The 20,736-nt window shown below is 42.9% G+C and overlaps 1 protein-coding gene across 6 annotated transcripts in view; it reads left to right on the top strand.

Annotated features, from left to right (window-relative positions):
* The window catches only part of pdzrn3b (PDZ domain containing RING finger 3b), a 170,071-nt gene that overhangs the window by 129,678 nt on the left and 19,657 nt on the right, over positions 1 to 20,736 (top strand). For 5 of the 6 annotated variants that reach the window (XM_041980559.1, XM_041980558.1, XM_041980562.1 and 2 more), the window contains 2 exons: positions 6,575 to 6,819; positions 8,916 to 9,003. In XM_041980559.1, the coding sequence (XP_041836493.1) occupies positions 6,575 to 6,819; positions 8,916 to 9,003 (333 nt within the window). Of the gene's footprint in view, positions 1 to 3,745; positions 3,815 to 6,574; positions 6,820 to 8,915; positions 9,004 to 20,736 lie in introns of those variants that run through there. The other variant, XM_041980560.1, reaches the window with a different exon arrangement.

Genomic DNA, 20,736 nt, shown 5'->3' with positions numbered 1-20,736 from the left:
TCCCAGTGTGGCTCCAGTCAAAGTCCTGACTCTCAAATTTGGTCCAGTAAGATGCGACACAACAGGAGGCGGTCTCTATGGACATGAACGATCTAACTGTCCAGGATTTAGCAAATCTGAGAGGATGGAGTAACCTGTGGCTTTTTTGCTTCCTATAAAAGAAAACTCCAAATGATGTATTAATGTATTAATGATAAGAAATCACAGGGCATTTTAATGGTTTGGTCTAAGTCCCACTGTGACAGAAGCCTTGGATGCTGTCATGTCTACGCCAGTAATGAATTAAAGTGTGTGTTGGGGCTGCTGCACGGAGCTGGAATCCGGAGGGAATGAAAATGAAATCTGTGAACACGCTAACTGTGGTTGGTTCTCGGCTGCTCCCTGTCTCTACGCTTTACTGCTGACAATTCTTTATTAATTTACATGATTTCCCTCATATGGAGGTGCAGTTGTTGATGTCAGAGCGCTGCCTCTGATCTGACTTTGTGAATGGGAATAATCTCGATGTGAAAGACAGATTAGCCAGGCAGAGCGCCGACTAAAACTCTCCACTGATCCCTGCCCCAGGCACAACAGTGCAGTTAATGTGAGTGTAGAATTAGTTTTCATGCTGGTCGGGATGAAAGTTTGAGCCTTTAGGACCCAGACAAGCAAAGCTCACAGTAATAATGAATGATTGTTAAGTTCACACAGATACCTTCACTGTTTGCCCCGAGGCAGCTTTTTCTCTCCATCCTCTCCAACCTGATGGACTTTTTTGTAAAACCTCTCCCTGTTGAGTTCTCAGTATTTTTGTACAGTTTAGATTGTGGGAACTAGCAGATGAGGCAGGATTGTTTAAAAACTTAAAAACTATGAGATTATTTGGAACAAGAGAAGATTTATTAGAACTTCCTTGCAAGTGTTATTGTGTAAATGGAAAAATTGTGAAGCTGAAAAGAAATGGAAAATTCTGATGGTTTATACAGAAAAAATATAAGACATATGAGTAGATGTTAAAAAATGTCTGTGTGATTTATCTAAAGTTCGGGCTTCACATTTGGAAGAATTTTCTTGACATTTTGTGAGGAGCCTTTATGCTTTACTTGAAATGCGCCCATCTTGGAGCACTTCTGGAGTCGTGGAGGTGCGGATAGATAGGGATCTGAGGACACATCTGGCAGAAGGAAATACCACGGGACCACCCCCACCTCCCGCCATGAAACCGATCCAGGTATGTGGCTTATCACCCTGACTAAACTAAGCAGCCCATCGTATGTCACATTGAAATTGGAATCAAGTTTCCACTTTTACCAGTGGAAATAAAAAGCTTTCCACACATAAAAAGATTGTAACCAAAAGCCTCTGTTGCTGTTCTTGCGTTATCTTTAGTTCTTGCTGACTATGAAACGGGATCGCAAACAAACACCAAGACAGAGTGTTGAGGATGGTGTGAAGAACCCAGAGAGCTGCGTCCCGCTACGCCTCATCCCACTCGATAAACTTTGTCTGGCTGCACCAGCGTGGGGCCAGCATAAATATTTATCTGGTTTACAGTGTGTGCAGAATTATTAGGCAAGTTGTATTTTTGAGGATAAAGTTTATTATAGAACAACAACTATGTCGCAATGATCACAAAAGACTCATAAATATCAAAGCTGAATATTTTTGGAAGTTGGAGTGGGGCTTTTTTAGTTTTAGTATCTTAGGAGCATATATGTGTGTGCAGGTGACTATTACTGTGCATAATTATTAGGCAACTTAACAAAAACCAAATATATACCCATTTCACTTATTTATTTTCACCTAGGAAACCAATATAACAACTCAAAATTTACAAATATACATTTCTGGCATTCAAAAACCAAACAAAAACAAGTCAGTGACCAATATAACCACCTTTCTTTGCGAGGACACTCAAAAGCCTGCCATCCATAGATTCTGTCAGTGTCTTGATCTGTTCACGATCAACATTGCGTGCAGCAGCAACCACAGCCTCCCAGACCCTGTTCAGAGAGGTGTACTGTTTTCCCTCCCTGTAGATCTCACATTTGATGAGGGACCACAGGTTCTCTATGGGGTTAAGATCAGGTGAACAAGGAGGCCATGTCATTATTTTTTCTTTTTTTAGACCTTTTCTGGCCAGCCACGCAGTGGAGTACTTGGATGCGTGTGATGGAGCATTGTCCTGCATGAAAATCATGTTTTTCTTGAGCGATGCTGACTTCTTCCTGTACCACTGCTTGAAGAAGGTGTCTTCCAGAAACTGGCAGTAGGACTGGGAGTTGAGCTTGACTCCATCCTCAACCCGAAAAGGTCCCACAAGCTCATCTTTGATGATACCAGCCCATACCAGTACCCCACCTCCACCTTGCTGGCGTCTGAGTCGGAGTGGAGCTCTCTGCCCTGTACTGATCCAGCCACGGGCCCATCCATCTGGCCCATCAAGACTCACTCTCATTTCATCAGTCCATAAAACCTTAGAAAAATCAGTCTTATGATATTTCTTGGCCCAGTCTTGACATTTTATCTTGTGTGTCTTGTTCAGTGGTGGTCGTTTTTCAGCCTTCCTTACCTTGGCCATGTCCCTGAGTATTGCACACCTTGTGCTTCTTGGCACTCCAGTGATGTTGCAGCTCTGAAATATGGCAAAACTTGTGGCCAATGGCATCTTGGCAGCTTCACGCTAGATTTTCCTCAGTTCATGGGCAGTAATTTTGCGCCTTGTTTTTTCAACACGCTTCTTGCGACCCTGTTGACTATTTTAAATGAAACGCTTGATTGTTCGATGATCACACCTCAAAAGCTTGGCAATTTTAAGAGTGCTGCATCCCTCTGCAAGACATTTTACTATTTTTGACTTTTCAGAGTCTGTCAAATCTCTCTTCTGACCCATTTTGCCAAAGGAATGGAAGTTGCCTAATAATTATGCACACCTGATATAGGGTGTTGATGTCATTAGACCACACCCCTTTTCATTACAGAGATGCACATCACCTGATATGCTTAATTGGTAGTAGGCTTTCAAGCCTGTACCAGTTGGAGTAGGACAACATGCATAAAGAGGATGATGTGGTCAAAATACTCATTTGCCTAATAATTGTGCACACGCTGTATTTGTTTTCTTTGTCATTGGGCCTGAATGTTTGGAGGAAAATACATGAGGAAAGAATGCCATGTGTCTCTGTGTGCTGGATTAGCATACCAGAGGTCACCAAGTGCTAATTTAACAAGAGTACTGAAAGGGAATGCTTTAATTACCAAGCTGAGGAGCTATGGGGGGGGGGGGGTGAATGGAAACTTGTCCTTGTCATAAAAATGAAAAGCCATCCTATCACTCCGCTTGTTTCTGAATGTTGGATCTAATAGTGCTTGTTAATTCAGGGGATTTCATCCAGTACCGTTTAAGCCCCCCCCCCCCCCCCCCCCCCCCCCCCGATTAATGAATGATCAATGAGCAGCTTATTAATAAACATGAAGGGGGTGTAAGTAGTGGAACTTCGGCCTCCAACAGCTCAGCAGTAAGCAGGAGAGCGACGGAGACGGAGGGAGCATGTGAGGAGAGGAATAAAAGGAGGAAGGTGGGGGGCAAGTGTTGAGTGCAAAGAAACAGCAACGAGGCGGGGAAGTGAGAAGGGGGTGATGGTCCGGTCTGCCAAAGACATCGTGCAGCTGTAGGAGAAAGATTCCGGACAGAGTCGGCTCTGAGAGGAATCTGCTTTCTCTCTTCCTGCTCGTACGGCTGGTTGCTGAGATCTCCTCCAACATGGGATGCAGCCTTTGCACCCTGACGAAGCCCAAGGACCAATATAAGCTGCTCTATGAAGTCTGCCAGGTACTGTGACCCAGCTTCTTCATGCCTTCGAAAGACTTTATTTTAGGGTTGTTAGCAGTATTTTGGTTTGACCCTTCCAGCCTTCATTGGAATAGTTTGAAGCTGCTTTTCCCAAACCGGAGGTCTCATGGCAGTTTCAGGGGTTTGCCAGACTGTTGTAAAATAAATATATATGGGGTCACCAGCTGAGCGGGGTTTGTTGGGGTCACCGGCTGGGTGGGATTTGTTGGGGTCTCTGGGGGTCAACGGCTGAGCGGGATATGTTGGTGTCTCTGGGGGTCACTGGCTGAGCGGGATTTGTTGGGATCTCTGGGGGTCACCAGCTGAGAGGGGTTTGTTGGGGTCTCTGGGGGTCACCGGCTGGGCAGTGTTTGTTGGTGTCCCTTGGGATCACTGTCTGAGCGGGGTTTGTTGGGGTCTCTGGGGGTCACTGGCTGAGCGGGGTTTGTTGGGGTCACTGGCTGGGTGGGATTTGTTGCTGTCTCTAGGGGTCACCGGCTGAGCGGGGTTTGTTGTTGTCTCTGGGGGTCACTGGCTGAGCGGGATTTGTTGGGGTCTCTGGGGGTCACCAGCTGAGCGGGGTTTGTTGGGGTCTCTGGGGGTCACCGGCTGGGCAGTGTTTGTTGGTGTCCCTTGGGATCACTGTCTGAGCGGGGTTTGTTGGGGTCTCTGGGGGTCACTGGCTGAGCGGGGTTTGTTGGGGTCACTGGCTGGGTGGGATTTGTTGCTGTCTCTAGGGGTCACCAGCTGAGCGGGGTTTGTTGTTGTCTCTGGGGGTCACTGGCTGAGCGGGGTTTGTTGCTGTCTCTGGGGGTCACTGGCTGAGCGGGGTTTGTTGCTGTCTCTGGGGGTCACCAACTGGGTGGGTGTAAATTGGAGGGGGGTTGTTTAGCCTGGCAGCCTGAACTCCAGCTGCAGTGATCAGCTAGAAATGGCGTACCATGGTGATGAAGAGTTGACGGCTCCCTGAAAGTGTCTGTTAGTGTTTGTCAATTACAGCCTACCTCCTCATTGTCAGCTGAATGCTGACTCAGAGATTTCCGTGCCTCTAATCCCTGTTTGATTTTTCCTAAGGTTTATTTCTAACACTCCAGGGCGGGTTCATCAAAAAAATTTAATCCAGATAAAAGCTATCCAGATTTGGTAATCCATTTTTTCGGGATGTAGGATCACGTAATCCAGCGCACATTTACCTCGGTTGTTCAAAGTAAAATAGCATTGGATCACCCTGATCCAAAATCCTTTTTTTCAGGATCACGAATCTGGATTTCCAGCATGTAGATCAATGTGAAGAACAGCAGGTAGAAGAGATGGTCTGCATGCTCTGCAAGTCGAACTAATGGTTACATGTAACATAATACGTATATTGTCCTGCATAACATTGCGACCAGGTGGAATCTCCCTCTCTCTGACATGTTAATGACGCACTTGAGCCCCGTGTTGAGGTACCGACCCAACCTCTGTCATTCTGTCAGGGACGCGTAGTGAGGGATGCAATCGTTAGAAATTTCTTTCTTTTCTTTTTTTTTTTTTTTTTTTTTGACAAGTTTTCTTCTGATTATGCAGTAATGAATAACAGGAAAATTGAATACTTTATTTGTGTTTGCTATTGGATTTGTTTGGGGGGGACATGATAATGTCATGTTTTTATTTTTACTTTTGTTTTTGTTTTTTTGTATTTTTACTGTTTTTTTTTACTATGCTGAAAGGCTTAATAGGTAGCCCACCTATGTTTACCACTTCATCCCTGTAACGGTTAAACAAGTCAGGGGCAAAATACAAATATAAGTATATGCACAGAATAAAGAGATCTATTATTTGATCAGCTGTTAGGTTGTACCGCAGTTTCTTCCTGAAATCCACATTGTAATCCTGCCCTCTGTTGGGATCAGGATAATCCTGTTTTTTTTGGATCAAAGTTTTCCGGATTCTGCTCAAAAGTTTTGAACAGCCCAAACTGAGGGTTTTATCCAGGTAACAACCAGGACTGGATTACGTGATCCAGGTGGATTTCAGAATCCGGATTTCCCTTTTGAACTACCCATTTTCCAGATTTGATCCTATCCGATAACCGAAATCTGATCATGTTACGTTTGAACAACCGGGCCCCAGTGCTTGTTTCTTGTTTTGCACATTTTCTTTCCACCAAAGTAAATAGAGCAAGGATCTTATGATATATGACATTTAACTAAACGTTAGTTATTTTTAACTAAATGTTATTTATTTTTAACTAAACATTTTCTTGGTCCACTTTGGGCCCCTTAGTACCAACGTGGCCTGGTTTAACCAACCAGTTTGTTTAGCACACAGAGATTTTATGTGGCTCAACCACATTTAATTATCTTCATCTCAGTCACACACCACAGCCTTTTCCTTACATGAATCTTCTCAGGTTAAAGCCCAGCAGCCTCGCCACTGTCTGGCAGGAGGTTGATTTTATCCTCTGCTGTGAAAAGAGTTGGATAAAAGAGGAATTCTGTGTGCAGCTAATGACCTTGGTTAATTAAAGGGAAATGCTTCCTAATTAATGTCTTATTCTACTTGGTCCAACTATGACCCTGTAAAACAAGCTCAGGCAGTAATGAGATGTTTTCCAGTCTGTACAGTGATACATGAGGATGTCATAATTACAGTAGTTTAATGAATTTCATCCTCACAGAGAGATTCAAACAATGAGAAATAACTTTCTTCTTTACTCTCAGCAACAGGATTTTATGTTTGAAAAATTATGACTTAGTTTCTGTCATATTCTTCTTCCAGGTCAATGGCAAGGACCTCTCTAAGGCCACCCACGACCAGGCGGTGGAGGCGTTCCACACCGCCAAGGAGCCGATCATGGTTCAGGTTCTCCGTCGGACCCCGTGCCCCAAACTACTCAGCCCGGCTGATGTCCAGGTTTCGGACATCAGCACCCAGACCGACATCACCCTCCAGCACATCATGGCCCTCACCAAGCTGCCTTCCTCGGGGCCGATGACAGAGCTGGAGGAGTATCTGCTGCCGGAGTAAGTACCAACTCATGATGGGTAAAAAGTCACCATGTTTGGATTTAATGATTTACCTTGCATTTATTACATCTTAACATCTTTAGCGACATCCCAATCAGAATTCCACTTCACTACCATACACATGTAAAACCACATATATACACACTATATACAGTGAAGACCTGTTTGTACATCCATGTGCACATTCACAACCCAGCAATGAAGCTTGGGGTCTCTCTTATTTTGGGAGCACTGTTTGGTCCACTTAAACAAACCCTGGTCCACTTCCATGTATAGTACGGTTCGTTTGCCACAGTATAATTGCTCATTCTCACTCTAAGAAGTGAACTCTTGAAAACTAGGAGTCTTGTTTCAACTGCAAGTGGACCCTGGTTCACCTGGTGGTTCGCTTGTATTATGAAAGGAAATAGAACATCCAGGGAAATAAAAAGAGGATGTGATGTAAGAAGGGTCCCAGTGGTGGAAATCATATTGGACAGGTTCTGATTAAATTTGCATTAGGTTTGAACACCAAAGAAAGCCCAGAACCAGACTGTAGAAAGCATTCTTGTGGTGAATGGACCCCCTAGTGAGCAGTTTTTGTAACTGTGTGAGATTTTCCAGGTGGTTGGGTTCTCTGTGAAAGCAAAGCAAACTAGTTTTTCAGAATCCCTGCCTCAATTGGACTGTGTCCCCCCCCCCCAAACTATCCTGGTGTGAATGTGCCTTTAGCCTACCCTGGTGGAGTAACTGGAAAATGTGGGATGGGTTGCATTGCTGTTTTACTAAGAGTGCAGTCAAAGGAGTAAAAATCTGGCTGTAGAGCCATATGTTGGGTTATTTATTTCCCACTTGAAGTATGTGTGCACTTGCGCAGTGACACCACCGGTGGTTGTGGGTGGCACTGTGGGTGGCACTTTGGATGTGTTGAGGTTATTAATGAGTGTGCTCACCTGTGTTGGTTTGGGGCCTGGAGCATGGAGACAGGGTGAGCTTGAACTGAAACTTTCTATTAACCGTTATTGTTATTAGCATTGTCACTGTCACTGTATAATATTAATATCAGTTAAATGCATTATTTTCATACAACCTTATCCATCCTGAAGCACATTAAACAAAGTAGTGTATGCTTCGTGAGATCGAGATATGGATGTAAAACAATAAAGCATTTTGACATGTGCACTTTTAGCGTGACGCGTTTTTGATAAAACCTCAAGTATCAGCCTGTCGCAGCGTTTTAAGGTTAAGATTAAAGTTGGTGTGCCGCAATACTGGCCTTTTGAAGACCTGAATCTGCATTGGTATTTATGTTGTTAAAGGTGCCCTTGACTTGAGGATCTGTTGCCTTGACCAGATCCTGCTGGTTAATTTCTGAATAGAGATGAAGGTTGCGATTGATGGTTAGTGAGAGAACAGTAAAATTACTCATCCAATTTCATATTGTGGCATTGCGAGATGGTAGCTGTATTAGATTTCATAACTTTTACTATGAACTATGGTTTCCTCTACATGTTTTGGCTTTGGGGTGGCAGGTGGTGCAGCGGCGGCCTGTTGTTAATGACCACAGCCGATCCATGACGGCCAGTTCACATGTCTGCCTTCTAGTGGTGGAAAGTGGTAACAGGTTTAAGTTCTCTTTCTGGAGACATGGCCGGATCCTTGTCACAATTTTGCGACTTTGGCTCATAGAGGGTTAATTTATATAAATAAAACTGCATATTACCATATTGCATCTCTTGTGCCATGTTTTCGTGTGTTCAGTTCTAGTTCTTGAGAAGCTTGGGGAACTTTTCACACTCTACAGCAGCATCAAATGCCCTTTAATGAATATATGTGATGTTTCAATTGATTTCTGAGTCAAATTAATAACCCAACATGCTATTTTGTGTTTAGCCTCTGGGTGCAGCTTCAATATAACTGATTTAAACATGATTTCTTTATTAACTTGTTATTACTCCCCCCTCTTCGTCTCATTTCATTTTGAAACTTTGAGTCAAAATATTAAATCCAGACAGATAAATGTATTAACAGCCTTTTTTTCTTTTTATGAGTGCATGTCTAATTTACATACCATTTTTTTTCCAGTTTATCTTACCTTCTTTGTCTTTTCCCAGGCATCCCCCTGGCCATGAGTACTTTGACCCCAATGATTTCCTGGAGGGCATACAACAGGACATAGAGCGTGAGGAGCTGGAGTACGAGGTAAGACACCATTTTTATTCTTACTTTGCTACAAAAGTGGATTGTTAGAGTCTATAAAGATCATCTCAGTGTCTCCAATTTCAATAGCAATAATAATAGTAATAGTAATAGTAGTAATAATAATAATAATAATAATAAGTCCTATGCACCCTTGTTATTGATGGAGCACTCACTCCACATACAGACACCAAAATGTAGACAGGAAGAGAGTGGCAGGTTTGTTCCAGCAGATGCCCAATGGTCAGTCAGTACTTACAGGTGACAGGGACTAATCAGTCTCCGTCTGTTCCCATGCAGTGGCGATGAGACCTGCTGGCTATTTAGATGATACAAATAACAGGGTTGCAGTGATGGATCTGATGATGCTGACAATGGCTGACCACTACTGTTCACCTTCAGTGACCTCTACCCCAACACCCCCTCTCATTAACCCTAAGCTACATACTGTCCATTACTAATAATATTCAAGGAGGGACTGGAAGGCTCAGAGCAATGAATTGTATTGCAGAGCAGCTAATGGCAGATGCACTGCAGACAGCCCTTTAGTCCTGACTCACCCAACCCAACTGTCATATCATTAGATCATGGATGGCGATTCCAGTCCTGGAGGGCCTGCAGGTTTTAGACAATGCAAGTTTATCTGTCGCACAGTTCAGGGGGATTCAAAGAGCTTTACAAAATACAAGAACCATCATTAAAAACAACATTTAAACAAAAGAAAAGGGAAAAAGAAAGAACACTGAATAAAGAGAGTATTAAAACATGATCCAAGATTCCAGCTCTGGACTCTAAATAAAACTAGTCCATGCAGTAGAGAACAGGTGGGTCTTTAACCTGGATTTAAATAAACTGAGTGTTTCAGCTGATCTGAGGCTTTCTGGGAGTTTGTTCCAGACATGTGGAACATGGAAGCTGAATGCAGCTTCTCCATGTCTGGTTCTGACTCTGGAACTGATAAGAAACTGGAACCAGATGACCTGAGGGTTCTGGTAGATTCATACTGGGTCAAGAGGTCTCTGATTTATGTTGGTCCTAAACCATTTAGATCTTTCTAAAGTCTATCCTCTGACGGACCAGCAGCCAGTGTAAAGACCTCAGAGCTGGACTGATGTGGTCCACTTTCTTGGTCTTAGTGAGGACTGGAGCAGCAGAGTCCTGGATCAGCTGCAGGTGTCTGACTGATGTTTTAGGTAGAACCTGTAAAAACGCTGTTACAATAATCAAGCAGACTAAAGATGGAAGCTAGACTAGTTTTTCCAGGTCCTGCTGAGACATCACATCTTTTACCCTTGATATGTTCTTAAGCTGATAGTAGGCTGACTTTGTGGTTCCTTTCATGTGTTTCTCAAAGTTTAGGTCTGGGCCATCACTAGACCCAGATTTCTGGCCTGGTTGGTGGTTTTTAGGTCTCTGTCCATTACTAGGCCCAGATTTCTGGTCTGGTTGGTGGTTTTTAGGTGTATAGACTGAAGCTCTGTGGTGACTTTTAATCATTTCAATTTGGCTCCAAAAACCATCACCTTAGTTTAGTTTTTGTTTAACTGGAGAAAGTTCAGACACATCCAGTCATTAATCTCCTGAATGCATTTACCAAGAGCCTGTACGGGGCCTCGGTCTCCTGGTGACATTGTAATATATACCTGTGTGTCATCTGCGTAGCTATGGTAACTAATGTTGTTCTTTATGACCTGTGCCAGTGGGAGCATGTAGATGTTAAACAGAAGAGGCCCCAGGATGGAACCTTGGGGAACTCCACATATAATTCTTGTCTGTTCAGATGTGAAGTTACCTATTGACACAAAGTACTTCCGGTTCTCTAAATGAGATTTAAACCAGTGTAGCACCAGAGAGGCCACCCAGTTCTCCAGTCGGGAGTGATATATTGTGGTCGACTGTATCAAATGCAGCACTGAGGTCCAGTAAGACTAAGACTGACATTTTTCCATCGTCTGTATTCAAACATATGTCATTAATGACTTTGGTCAGAGCATCTCGGTGCTGTGGTGCTGTCTAAAACCTGACAGGAAGACACCGTAGCAGCTGTTTTGTGTTAAAAAGTTGTTTAGTTGATGAAAAATGGCTTTTAGATGATCTTAGAAAAGGAAGATCTGAGATCGGCCTGTAGTTGCTTATTTGTGTGTAGATTGTCCGTTTTTAGCAGAGGTTTGATTACAGCTGATTTTAGAAGTTATTTTATTTTTTTGTTAAACCTGTCCTGTCCAGCATCAAATCAAGCAAATTGATGATCTGGTTGCTGTATCGTACTGAACAAATTTGCTCTGCCAAGAGGAAGCCTATGGGTATAAGGCTCCTCTTTATAATCTGATTAATTAATTACTTTATTTACTTTGAATTACGGAATCTATGTAAATCTTGCTGGACCTGGAATTCTATTCTATTCTATTCTACAGTCATGTAGCAGATGCTTTTATCCAAAGCGACTTACATTTGAGAGTAAGAACAACACAAGCATGAATTCAAACAAGATGGACATCATCATTAAGTGGTAGTCAGACTGCTGGAGTCCAGGTGGACCAGGTGCTGTCACGTAGTGCTAGAGGGAGTGCTAATTTTTTTTATTTTATTTTATTTTTTTAAGTCATTTTGTTTAAATACAAGATCACGAATTAATCAAACAATATCAACTTGGGCATAAGTGCATGATTTCATCACACAATATTGTCTTGGGCATAAGTGCAGCAGCTTCTTCAGTACTTGGTTGAGCCAAAGAGCTGGACAAATCTTTCTAACTCATTCTCAGTAGAAGAGTTAAGCTAAGTGTGGAAATTCTCCTTAAACAACTGAGTCTTTAGCTTGCTTTTAAAAGTGAATAAGGACTCTGCGGATCGGACGGAGTTTGGTAGATGGCTCCACCGCCGGGGAACAACAGAGGAGAAGAGTCTAGCTACTGATGTCGCGCCACCTTGTGGTGGGAGCGTAACTGTGGAGAGGGAGTGTAGCTCTGGATTAGGGAGTGGAGGTAGACCGGAACCATTTGGGTTATTGTTTTGTAAGCCAGAAGCAGAGCTTTGAATCTGATGCGCTGCAACTGGAAGCCAGTGGAGAGCGATTAGCAGCGGAGTGACATGAGCTCTTTTGGGCTGGTTGAAGACCAGACGTGCTGCTGCGTTCTGGATCACCTGCAGAGGTTTAACTGAGCATGCAGGCAGGCCAGCCAGTAAGGAGTTGCAGTAGTCGATGCGTGAAATGACCAGAGCCTGGACCAGGAGCTGGGCCGTGTGTTCAGTCAGGTAGGGTCTGATCCTCCTGATGTTGTAGAGAGCAAATCGGCAAGATTGAACAACCGAGGCAACATGGTCCTTAAAGGTCAGCTGGTTGTCTACCGTGACACCAAGATTCCTGGTAGAAGGCGTAGGCACAAGCGTGATGGAGTCAAGCTGCACGCTTATCTGTGGCGGTAAGGAAGGATTGGCTGGAAAGACAATGAACTCGGTCTTGGACAGATTTAGCTGAAGGTTGCGATCCTTCATCCATGGGGAGATTTCAGCAACATGCTGATATTCACATTGAGACGGTTTTGTCGTCAGGTGGGAAAGAAAGGAAAAGCTGAGTGTCATCTGCATAGCAGTGGTAGGAGAAACCATGAGAGCTAATGCTGCACTGAGTGAGGAGGTGTATAGTGAAAAGAGAAGAGGGCCAAGCACCGAGCTCTGAGGCACCCCTGTTGTCAGCCTATGTGGTCCGGACACGCCCCCTCGCCAAGATACTTTGAAGGATCTTCCTGTGAGGTAGGACATAAACCATGAGAGGACAGATCCTGAGATGCCAAGCTCTGAGAGTGTGGAGAACAGTATATGATGGTTGACCGTGTCAAAGGCAGCAGACAGGTCCAGCAGTATAAGGAGTGAGGATAGACCAACTATTCTGCCGTAGGGAATCAGTAACTGACAGGAGAGCAGTTTCAGTAGAGCGGCCTTGCCTGTAGCCAGACTGATATAGATCTAACAGGTTGTTGTTGTTGCAGAGGGAAAGACACCGGATTTAAGAGAGGAGGTGATAATATGGGTTACTGCAGGTTTGATTGTAGGTAAAATGCTCTGCAGGATGTCAGAGGGAACAGGATCAAAAGGACAGGTCCTGGGTTTTGAGTTGACTTGAAGTTTAGAGACTTGGTCCTCATTTAGAGAGCGGAAGGAACAGAGTGAGGCACCAGTAGCTGGTTTGGTAAGGCTGAGTTGCTCAGGCTCAGTGAATTGGTTACTGATGGTAGCGACCTTTTCAGTGAAGTAGGAAGCAAACATTTCTGCAGTCAGCACAGTGGGAGGCTGAGCAGGTGGTGGAGATATAAGAGAGTTAAACACCATGAACATGTCGTGTGTTGGGAGCATTGCGGATCTTGTTCTGATAAAAGGCTATCTTGGCAACCTTTAGGCTGGATGTGAAAATTTCAGGTTTTTGCTGGTACTCAGACAAGTCAGTGTTCTCTTTTGATTTGCGCCACTTTCTTTCTGCAGCCCTGAATCCGGCTCTGTGCTCCCTTAGAACCTCTGTGAGCCATGGACTGGGAGGGTTTTGTCTGGCTGGTTTTGACACCAGAGGACAGAGTTTGTCCAGAGAGGAGGTGGGAGAGGAGCAGAGTGTTTCTGTAGCCTCATTAACAGACAGTAAGGAGAAGTCTGAGTGGGAAGGGAGGGTAGAGTAAACCTCATCAGACAGCTGTGTAGGTCTGAGGGATCTCAGGTTTCTGCGGTAGGACACCATTTTAGGAGCCGCTTGAGTGACATGAGGAAGGAAGACGGAGAATTTAACCAGGAAGTGGTCTGAGAGATGCAGCGGGGTGACGGACAGGTCGGCTGTGGAGCAGTTTCTGGTCAGAACCAAGTCAAGAGTATTACCAGCTTTGTGTGTTGAAGGAGTCTGAACCAGTTTGAGATTGAAAGAGTAGATGAGAGCCAGAAAGTCAGTCGCTGTGGTTTGCCAATGTAAATGTTCATGTCTCCCATGACAATTAGTGGTGTGTCATCATCAGGAATGTCAGAGAGAATCGTGTCCATTTCAGAGACAAACTCATCTATACTGCCACCCGGAGGCGGTAAACGACCAGAATGCATGCAGTGATGGATGCAGAGACCTTTACTGGTGATACTCAGGTGATGAGCAGGTAGACATAGGACAGAGAGATAAAGTTCCACTTTTTAGAAATAAGAATGCCCGTTCCACCTCCTCGTCCAGCTGAGCGAGGTGTTTGGGTAAATTCTGCATTGAGTGAAAGGGCAGCTGGTGTAGCTGTGTTTTCTGGACGGATCCAGGTCTCAGTCAGGGCTAGAACCTGAATGTCTGAGAGATTTATCAATGAACTGATGAATTCTGTTTTGTTCACCGCGGACTGACAGTTCCAGAGACTGAAGGTAACAGAGGATATGGCTGATGTGCATGCCATTGAAAGGACATGTTTTGCGGATTCGGTGTCTGAGTGACACGTCTTGGTCTGAACCATGTCTGACAGGGATGGGTTTGAAGCACGTTGTGCGTTATTGTTTCTTAAGGCTGTTTAATTTTAATTTTAACTCCAGTGAGTTCCTCGTGGGGATCCTCCACGCCAGGGTGCCGCGGTGATTACACCCATCGGGGTGGCTGGGGCCCTGCACTGCAGCCTTTTGGTTGTGGTGTGTCTGTCCTGATTGGGGTGGTTGCCGCTGTTAGACATGGGTGGACTGGCCCCTGGTGTGGATGAATCCCTATGACACCGATATTGTTTCCTCACAGCAGCATCAAGCTGGATGCTTATCACTTTTAGTATTTTATAACAACATTCAGTTCGAGACAGAAATTAGAGAATCATGTTTGTATAGAATGGGGTGGGGAGGCTGCTTGGTGTGTGTGCGGCTGTTGGTCAGTGTTTCTATTGTTATGTATTGTTTATCTATTTATTATGTATTTTGTTTTTAATATGCATCATTTTTTAATCATGTAAAGCATTTTGTGTTGCCTGTGGCATGAAAGGTGCTTTATGAATAAAGTTTGATTTGATTTGTAGTATTAGGTGTGTTTTGTAGGTCACAGTTAATGGGCATAACTATAGTCTTAGACCAGTTAATAGAGTAGTCAAATATTGATGAGAATGTGTTAATAAGTGTGATTGTCTGGGGGAGAGATGCCTGTGAGTTCTGGAGGAAAAGTAATACATCATTAGCAAACAGACTTATCTTATGTTCTATATTTTTGGCATGGATTCCTTTAATCTCTTTATTTTGTCTTATGGCAGCAGCTAGGGGTTCAATAAATTAGCAAAGAGTGATGGAGAAAGCGGGCAGCCCTGTCTGGTTCCTCTCTGCAAACAGAAGCTTTGAGAAGTTTGATTATTGGTCTTCACACATGCATTTGGGTTGTTATATAATTTTTTTTTTTTTTTTTAACTTGTCCTGGTTGCTGTATCATGCTGAACAAATTTGCTCTGCCAAGGGGAGGCCTATGGGTAAGGCTCCTCTTGATAATGTGATTAATTTATTTATTTACTTTGAATCCCGGAATCTAGGCAAGGCAAGGCAAGGCAAGGCAAGGCAAGGCAGTTTATTTGTATAGCACATTTCATGTACAGGACAATTCAAAGTGCTTTACATAAAACAAAGACATTACAGATATTTAGAATAGTAAAAGGCATCAACACATAATCACAATAAAATAATAAATTACATTAAAATGATTAAAAGCAAGATAAGTTAAAAAAAAAAAAAAAAAAAAAAAAAAGTTACCGTGCAGATTTCATGCATAGGCACATGAGAAAAGAAAAGTTTTTAACCTGGATTTAAAAATGTCTACATTTGGGGAAAGTTTAATCTCCACTGGCAGTTTGTTCCATTTGTTTGCAGCATAACAGCTAAATGCTGCTTCTCCATGTTTAGTCTGGACTCTGGCCTGGACTAGTTGACCAGAGTCTTTGGATCTAAGAGCTCTGCTAGGTTTATATTCTCTGAACATATCACAGATGTATTCTGGGCCTAAACCATTCTGGGATTTGTAAATGATCAGAAGGGTTTTAAAATCTATTCTGTGACTGACTGGAAGCCAGTGTAAAGATTTCAAAACTGGTGTGATGTGTTCAGATCTCTTAGTCCTGGTTAAAACTCTAGCAGCAGCGTTCTGGATGAGCTGCAGATGTTTAATGCTCTTTTTAGGAAGTCCTGTTAAAAGACCATTACAGTAATCCAGTCTACTGGAGATGAACGCATGGATGAGTTTCTCTTGGTCTTTCTGGGAGACTAAACTTTTAATTCTGTTGATGTTTCTGAGCTGGTAAAAAGCTGTCTTAGTGACAGCTTTGATATGGCTGCTGAAAGTCAGATCTGAGTCTATCAACACTCCCAGGTTACGAACTTGGTTGGTAATTTTAAGAGCCCGAGTCTCCAGGTGTTTACCAATGCTGACTCTCTTCTCTTTGCTACCAAACAGAATAATCTCAGTTTTGTCTTCATTTAATTGTAGGAAATTCTCCCTCATCCAGGTGTTTATTTGCTCCAGACACTGACACAATAAGTCTATTGGACTGCAGTCGTCTGGTGACAGAGACACATAAAGTTGTGTATCATCTGCATAACTTTGATAACTAATGCTATAGTTTTGTAATATTTTACCCAAAGGGAGCATATACAAGTTGAACAGAAGAGGTCCAAGGACTGACCCCTGGGGGACTCCACAAGTCATGGCCACTCGCTCGGATTCATAGCTGCCGATCGTAACAAAATAACTCCGGCCTTCTAAATAGGACCTGAACCAGTTAAGGACCGCTCCAGAAAGTCCAACCCAGTTTTCCAGCCTGTGCAACAGGATTCTGTGATCTACAGTATCAAACGCAGCACTGAGATCCAACAGAACCAGGACTGATACTTGACCAGAATCGGTATTCAACCTAATGTCATTTAACACTTTGACCAGAGCTGTTTCAGTGCTGTGATGAGGTCGGAAGCCGGACTGAAATTTATCAAGATTTCCACTTTCATTTAAAAAGTCATGAAGCTGGTGAAATACAACTTTTTCAATAATCTTGGAAATAAAAGAGAGGTTAGAGACAGGTCTATAGTTGTTCATTACAGAGGCGTCTAGAGTCCTTTTCTTTAGGAGTGGCTTAATAGCAGCTATCTTTAGTGACTTGGGAAAAATGCCTGATGCCAGCGAGCTGTTAACTATCAGTAGGAGATCACTTTCTACTGAGGTAAAAACTGTTTTTAAAAAGTCGGATGGTATCATGTCCAGAGTGCATGTTGTTGATTTCAAATGCCAAACTGTTTCTTGTAGGCACAGACTAATTTTCTTGTTTGACTGTGTGGAATTAATATTTTGCCTAATTGTTTTAATTTTTTGGCTAAAAAAGTTTGCAAATTGGTTGCATTTCTCAGTGGAAAGGAGCTCTGGGCTTATCTGTTTAGGAGGATTTGTAAGTTTTTCAATCATAGCAAACAGAGTGCGAGAATTGTTGACATTCCTGTTAATCATTTCAGATAAATGCAGCTCTCTGGCCTTGCACAACTCATTGTTATAGTTACGCAGGCTTTGTTTGTACAGCTCATAGTAAATTTGAAGTTTATTTTTCCGCCATTTCCGCTCAGTTTTTCTGCATTCTCTTTTTAGGCTGGTAACCACAGTGGTGTTTCTCCATGGTGTTTTCTGTTTGCTCAAGTTGCTCTTGATTCTTATCGGTGCAACAGCATCCATTACATTCAAGATTTTCAGATTGAAATTATCCAGGAGTCTATCAACTGACTCTGCACTGGTTGTTGGTAACATAGCTATGGCCTCCACAAACTTAGCACTTGTTCTTTCATTAATGTACCTCTTCCTAACGGAGAAGCAGGTTGGTTGAACATTCTGAGTGATCAGTAAATCAAACAAAATACAAAAATGGTCAGACAAGGCCAAGTCAGTGACCGCAGCAGAAGAAATATCAACACCCTTTGAAATAACCAGGTCCAGAATGTGACCTCGAATGTGGGTCGGTTGTTTTATATGTTGCCACAAACCAAACATGTCCAATATGGAACAAAATTCCTTGACATTACCATCCGTCATGTTATCTATGTGAATGTTAAAATCCCCAGTTAAGATGAAATGGTTACAATCAGTAGAGATAACCGACAATAATTCAGAAAATTCATCAATAAAATTTACACAGTGTCCTGGACGTCTGTAGATGATTAGAAATAGGATTTTAGGAATGCCCCTTAAAATAAAACTAAGATATTCAAAAGAAGTAAAATCACCAAATGACATTTCTTTACACTGGAATGAATCTTTAAATAAGGCAGCTTCTCCTCCCCCTTTCCTCCCGTTTCGACATTTATTCATGAAACTAAAATGAGGGGGTGCTGTTTCATTAAGAACTGTAGCACTTGTGTCTTCTGTTAACCATGTTTCTGTCAGAAAAAGAAAATCTAAACTGTGAGAAATGATGAAGTCATTAACTAACAGTGACTTGTTGGACAGAGATCTAACATTTAGTACAGCTAGCTTTATGAAGTTTACACTGGTCTCTGTTGTATTCTGAGTTATACAAGGTACAGTTAACAGATTAGATCGATTCACCCCACAAGCTGACCGTGTTCGATTCCTTATTTTACTAACTAACACAGGAATCCTACTGGGTCCAGGCTTGATCTCAGAACAGCTGTCAGTAGTAGCAAAACTACAGCAAGGACCCTGAATGCATCATGGCATGTTATCTTTGTTGTGAATTCTGCTGCTCTGGGAACCTCCTCCCATGCCCTGCTCGGTCAGGACAGATGATCTAATAGGAGGATGAGGAGGGGGAGGGGGGGGAGCCCTGTATTTCTTGGTAGATGGTGGTCGCTGGGGTTCAGACCTGGATAGAGACATCCTTTTAAGACCTTGGGTGATGTGGAGAAGAGGGTCTGGTGAGGGGGGAGAGCTGGCAGTTGATCGCTTCTCTGCTGTGTCCTTCGCTCTTATCTGTACACTCATGTTTGGGTTTGCCGTCCCAACAGCATGACGCAAGTGTGCACCAAGTAATCTGCATCCAGTTAGATTTGGATGCACACCATCAGGTCTGAATCGCTCCTTACAGTTCCAAAAGATATTGAAGTTATCAATGAACTTTATCCCATGGGTGATACATGCATTTGATAACCATGTGTTCAGGCCAAGAAGCCTACTGAAAAGTTCAATTCCTTTACCTGCTGTAGGAATGGGTCCTGAAATGTAAACATGGTGTGCTCCCAACTGACACAGTCTCTCCAACAGCAGAGAAAAGTCTTTTTTCAGGATCTCAGAGCCAATTTTCCTCCTCAGAATATCAAAAGACCCTGTGTGGACAATAATCTTCATACCATCTGGATGTGAAGACAGAATGGTCGGCAACATCTCTGTCAGTTCCCTGACTGATGTATCAAAAAGTGTTAAATTTTCCGTCTTTGCCATCCTGACATGCTGTGTTATAGAGTCCCCAATCAGAATTGTGTCTATTTGTTTTTGTGTGGAGGTGCCGATAGCTTCTCTAGTCCTCCTGTTTGTGGGATTTTGGCCTCTCCTCCTGGTCTGGTTAGCCCTGGGCTGAGTTTTAGGGCTATTTCTTGAATTTTGATAAATCCTTGCATTACATTCATCATCATTCATTTTAATATGACTCAACACATCATATTTATTATGCAGTGAGACTTCAGATGGTGGAGTGAGTGCTGGAGCTTTAAATTTCCTGCTGGATTTACCTCTGCGACGAACAACATCAGACCAGGTTCTGGCCGGGGTTGATGACTTTGGTCTGGCACCAACAGTGTTCCAGAAGGAGAGATCAGTCTGATGGTCCGGTTTGGGATTTTCCTCAGCTATTCCAATGTCATTTGAACACATCCAGGGAAGTGTATCAGCCAGGTCTGTAGCGGGAGGCTCCACATTCGACATGCCTTCGCGTATGAAGATGTGACTCAATCCATTTGACAACTCAGTAGCTTGTACAGAAGCTACTACAGAGTCAATAAATTCTTCATTCACACGAATGTCTTGCAGTGTTTCAATCCTCTTCTCCAGCTGTGTTATCCTCAAAGAAAGTTGCTCACACTCAGTGCAGCTCACTGATACTGCAGGGTTAGGAGACATCGTTCCACTAGTTCTCCGATGGAAATCAACTAAATTTATCAAAAAATATATTCGTTCCAGTGATTTATAAGTGACCAGGAGTCCTTGTTCCTAAATTTCTTGCCGGTAAAGATAAGAAAAAAGAAGAAAAAAAGAAGAAAAATGCAAGCAGAAAGGAGAGCAGAGCAGGAAGCGTCCGCACGGCAGCAAAGCAGGAAGCAGGAATTGTAATCTATGTAATCTTGCTGGACCTGACCGGAGGGGACAGAAAAAGATGGAAAATAGCAAAAAGAGCAAAAGGGAAAGAAGAAAGGAGACAAAAAGATCACAGACAGAAGGCAACGACCCTTCAATCCACACCATCACCAGACAACAAACTGTTACACCTGTACATGAACACACCAGAAAGTTTCCTACAACTTTTATAAAAACAGAAACACACACACAGAAAAAACAGGGCTGCTAGTCATTAAGAGTTTTTAAATAATAACCAAATCAATAACAGCGACCAGATACTAACTCACAGAAAAAATAAAAAACATTTAAAAAAAAAAAGGAATTATTGCTTAGTATAAAAACCCACTGGACAACTTAGTGACTGTGTCACCATGCAGTGCATAGAATAGAATAGAATAGAATAGAATAGAATGCCTTTTATTGTCATTATACACATGTACAACGAGATTAAGC

The sequence above is a fragment of the Melanotaenia boesemani genome, chromosome 3, assembly GCF_017639745.1.
Source record: "Melanotaenia boesemani isolate fMelBoe1 chromosome 3, fMelBoe1.pri, whole genome shotgun sequence".
Taxonomy (NCBI): domain Eukaryota; kingdom Metazoa; phylum Chordata; class Actinopteri; order Atheriniformes; family Melanotaeniidae; genus Melanotaenia; species Melanotaenia boesemani.
Note: the sequence above shows the minus strand (reverse complement) of the source record. Positions and strands in the feature narration are given on the sequence as shown.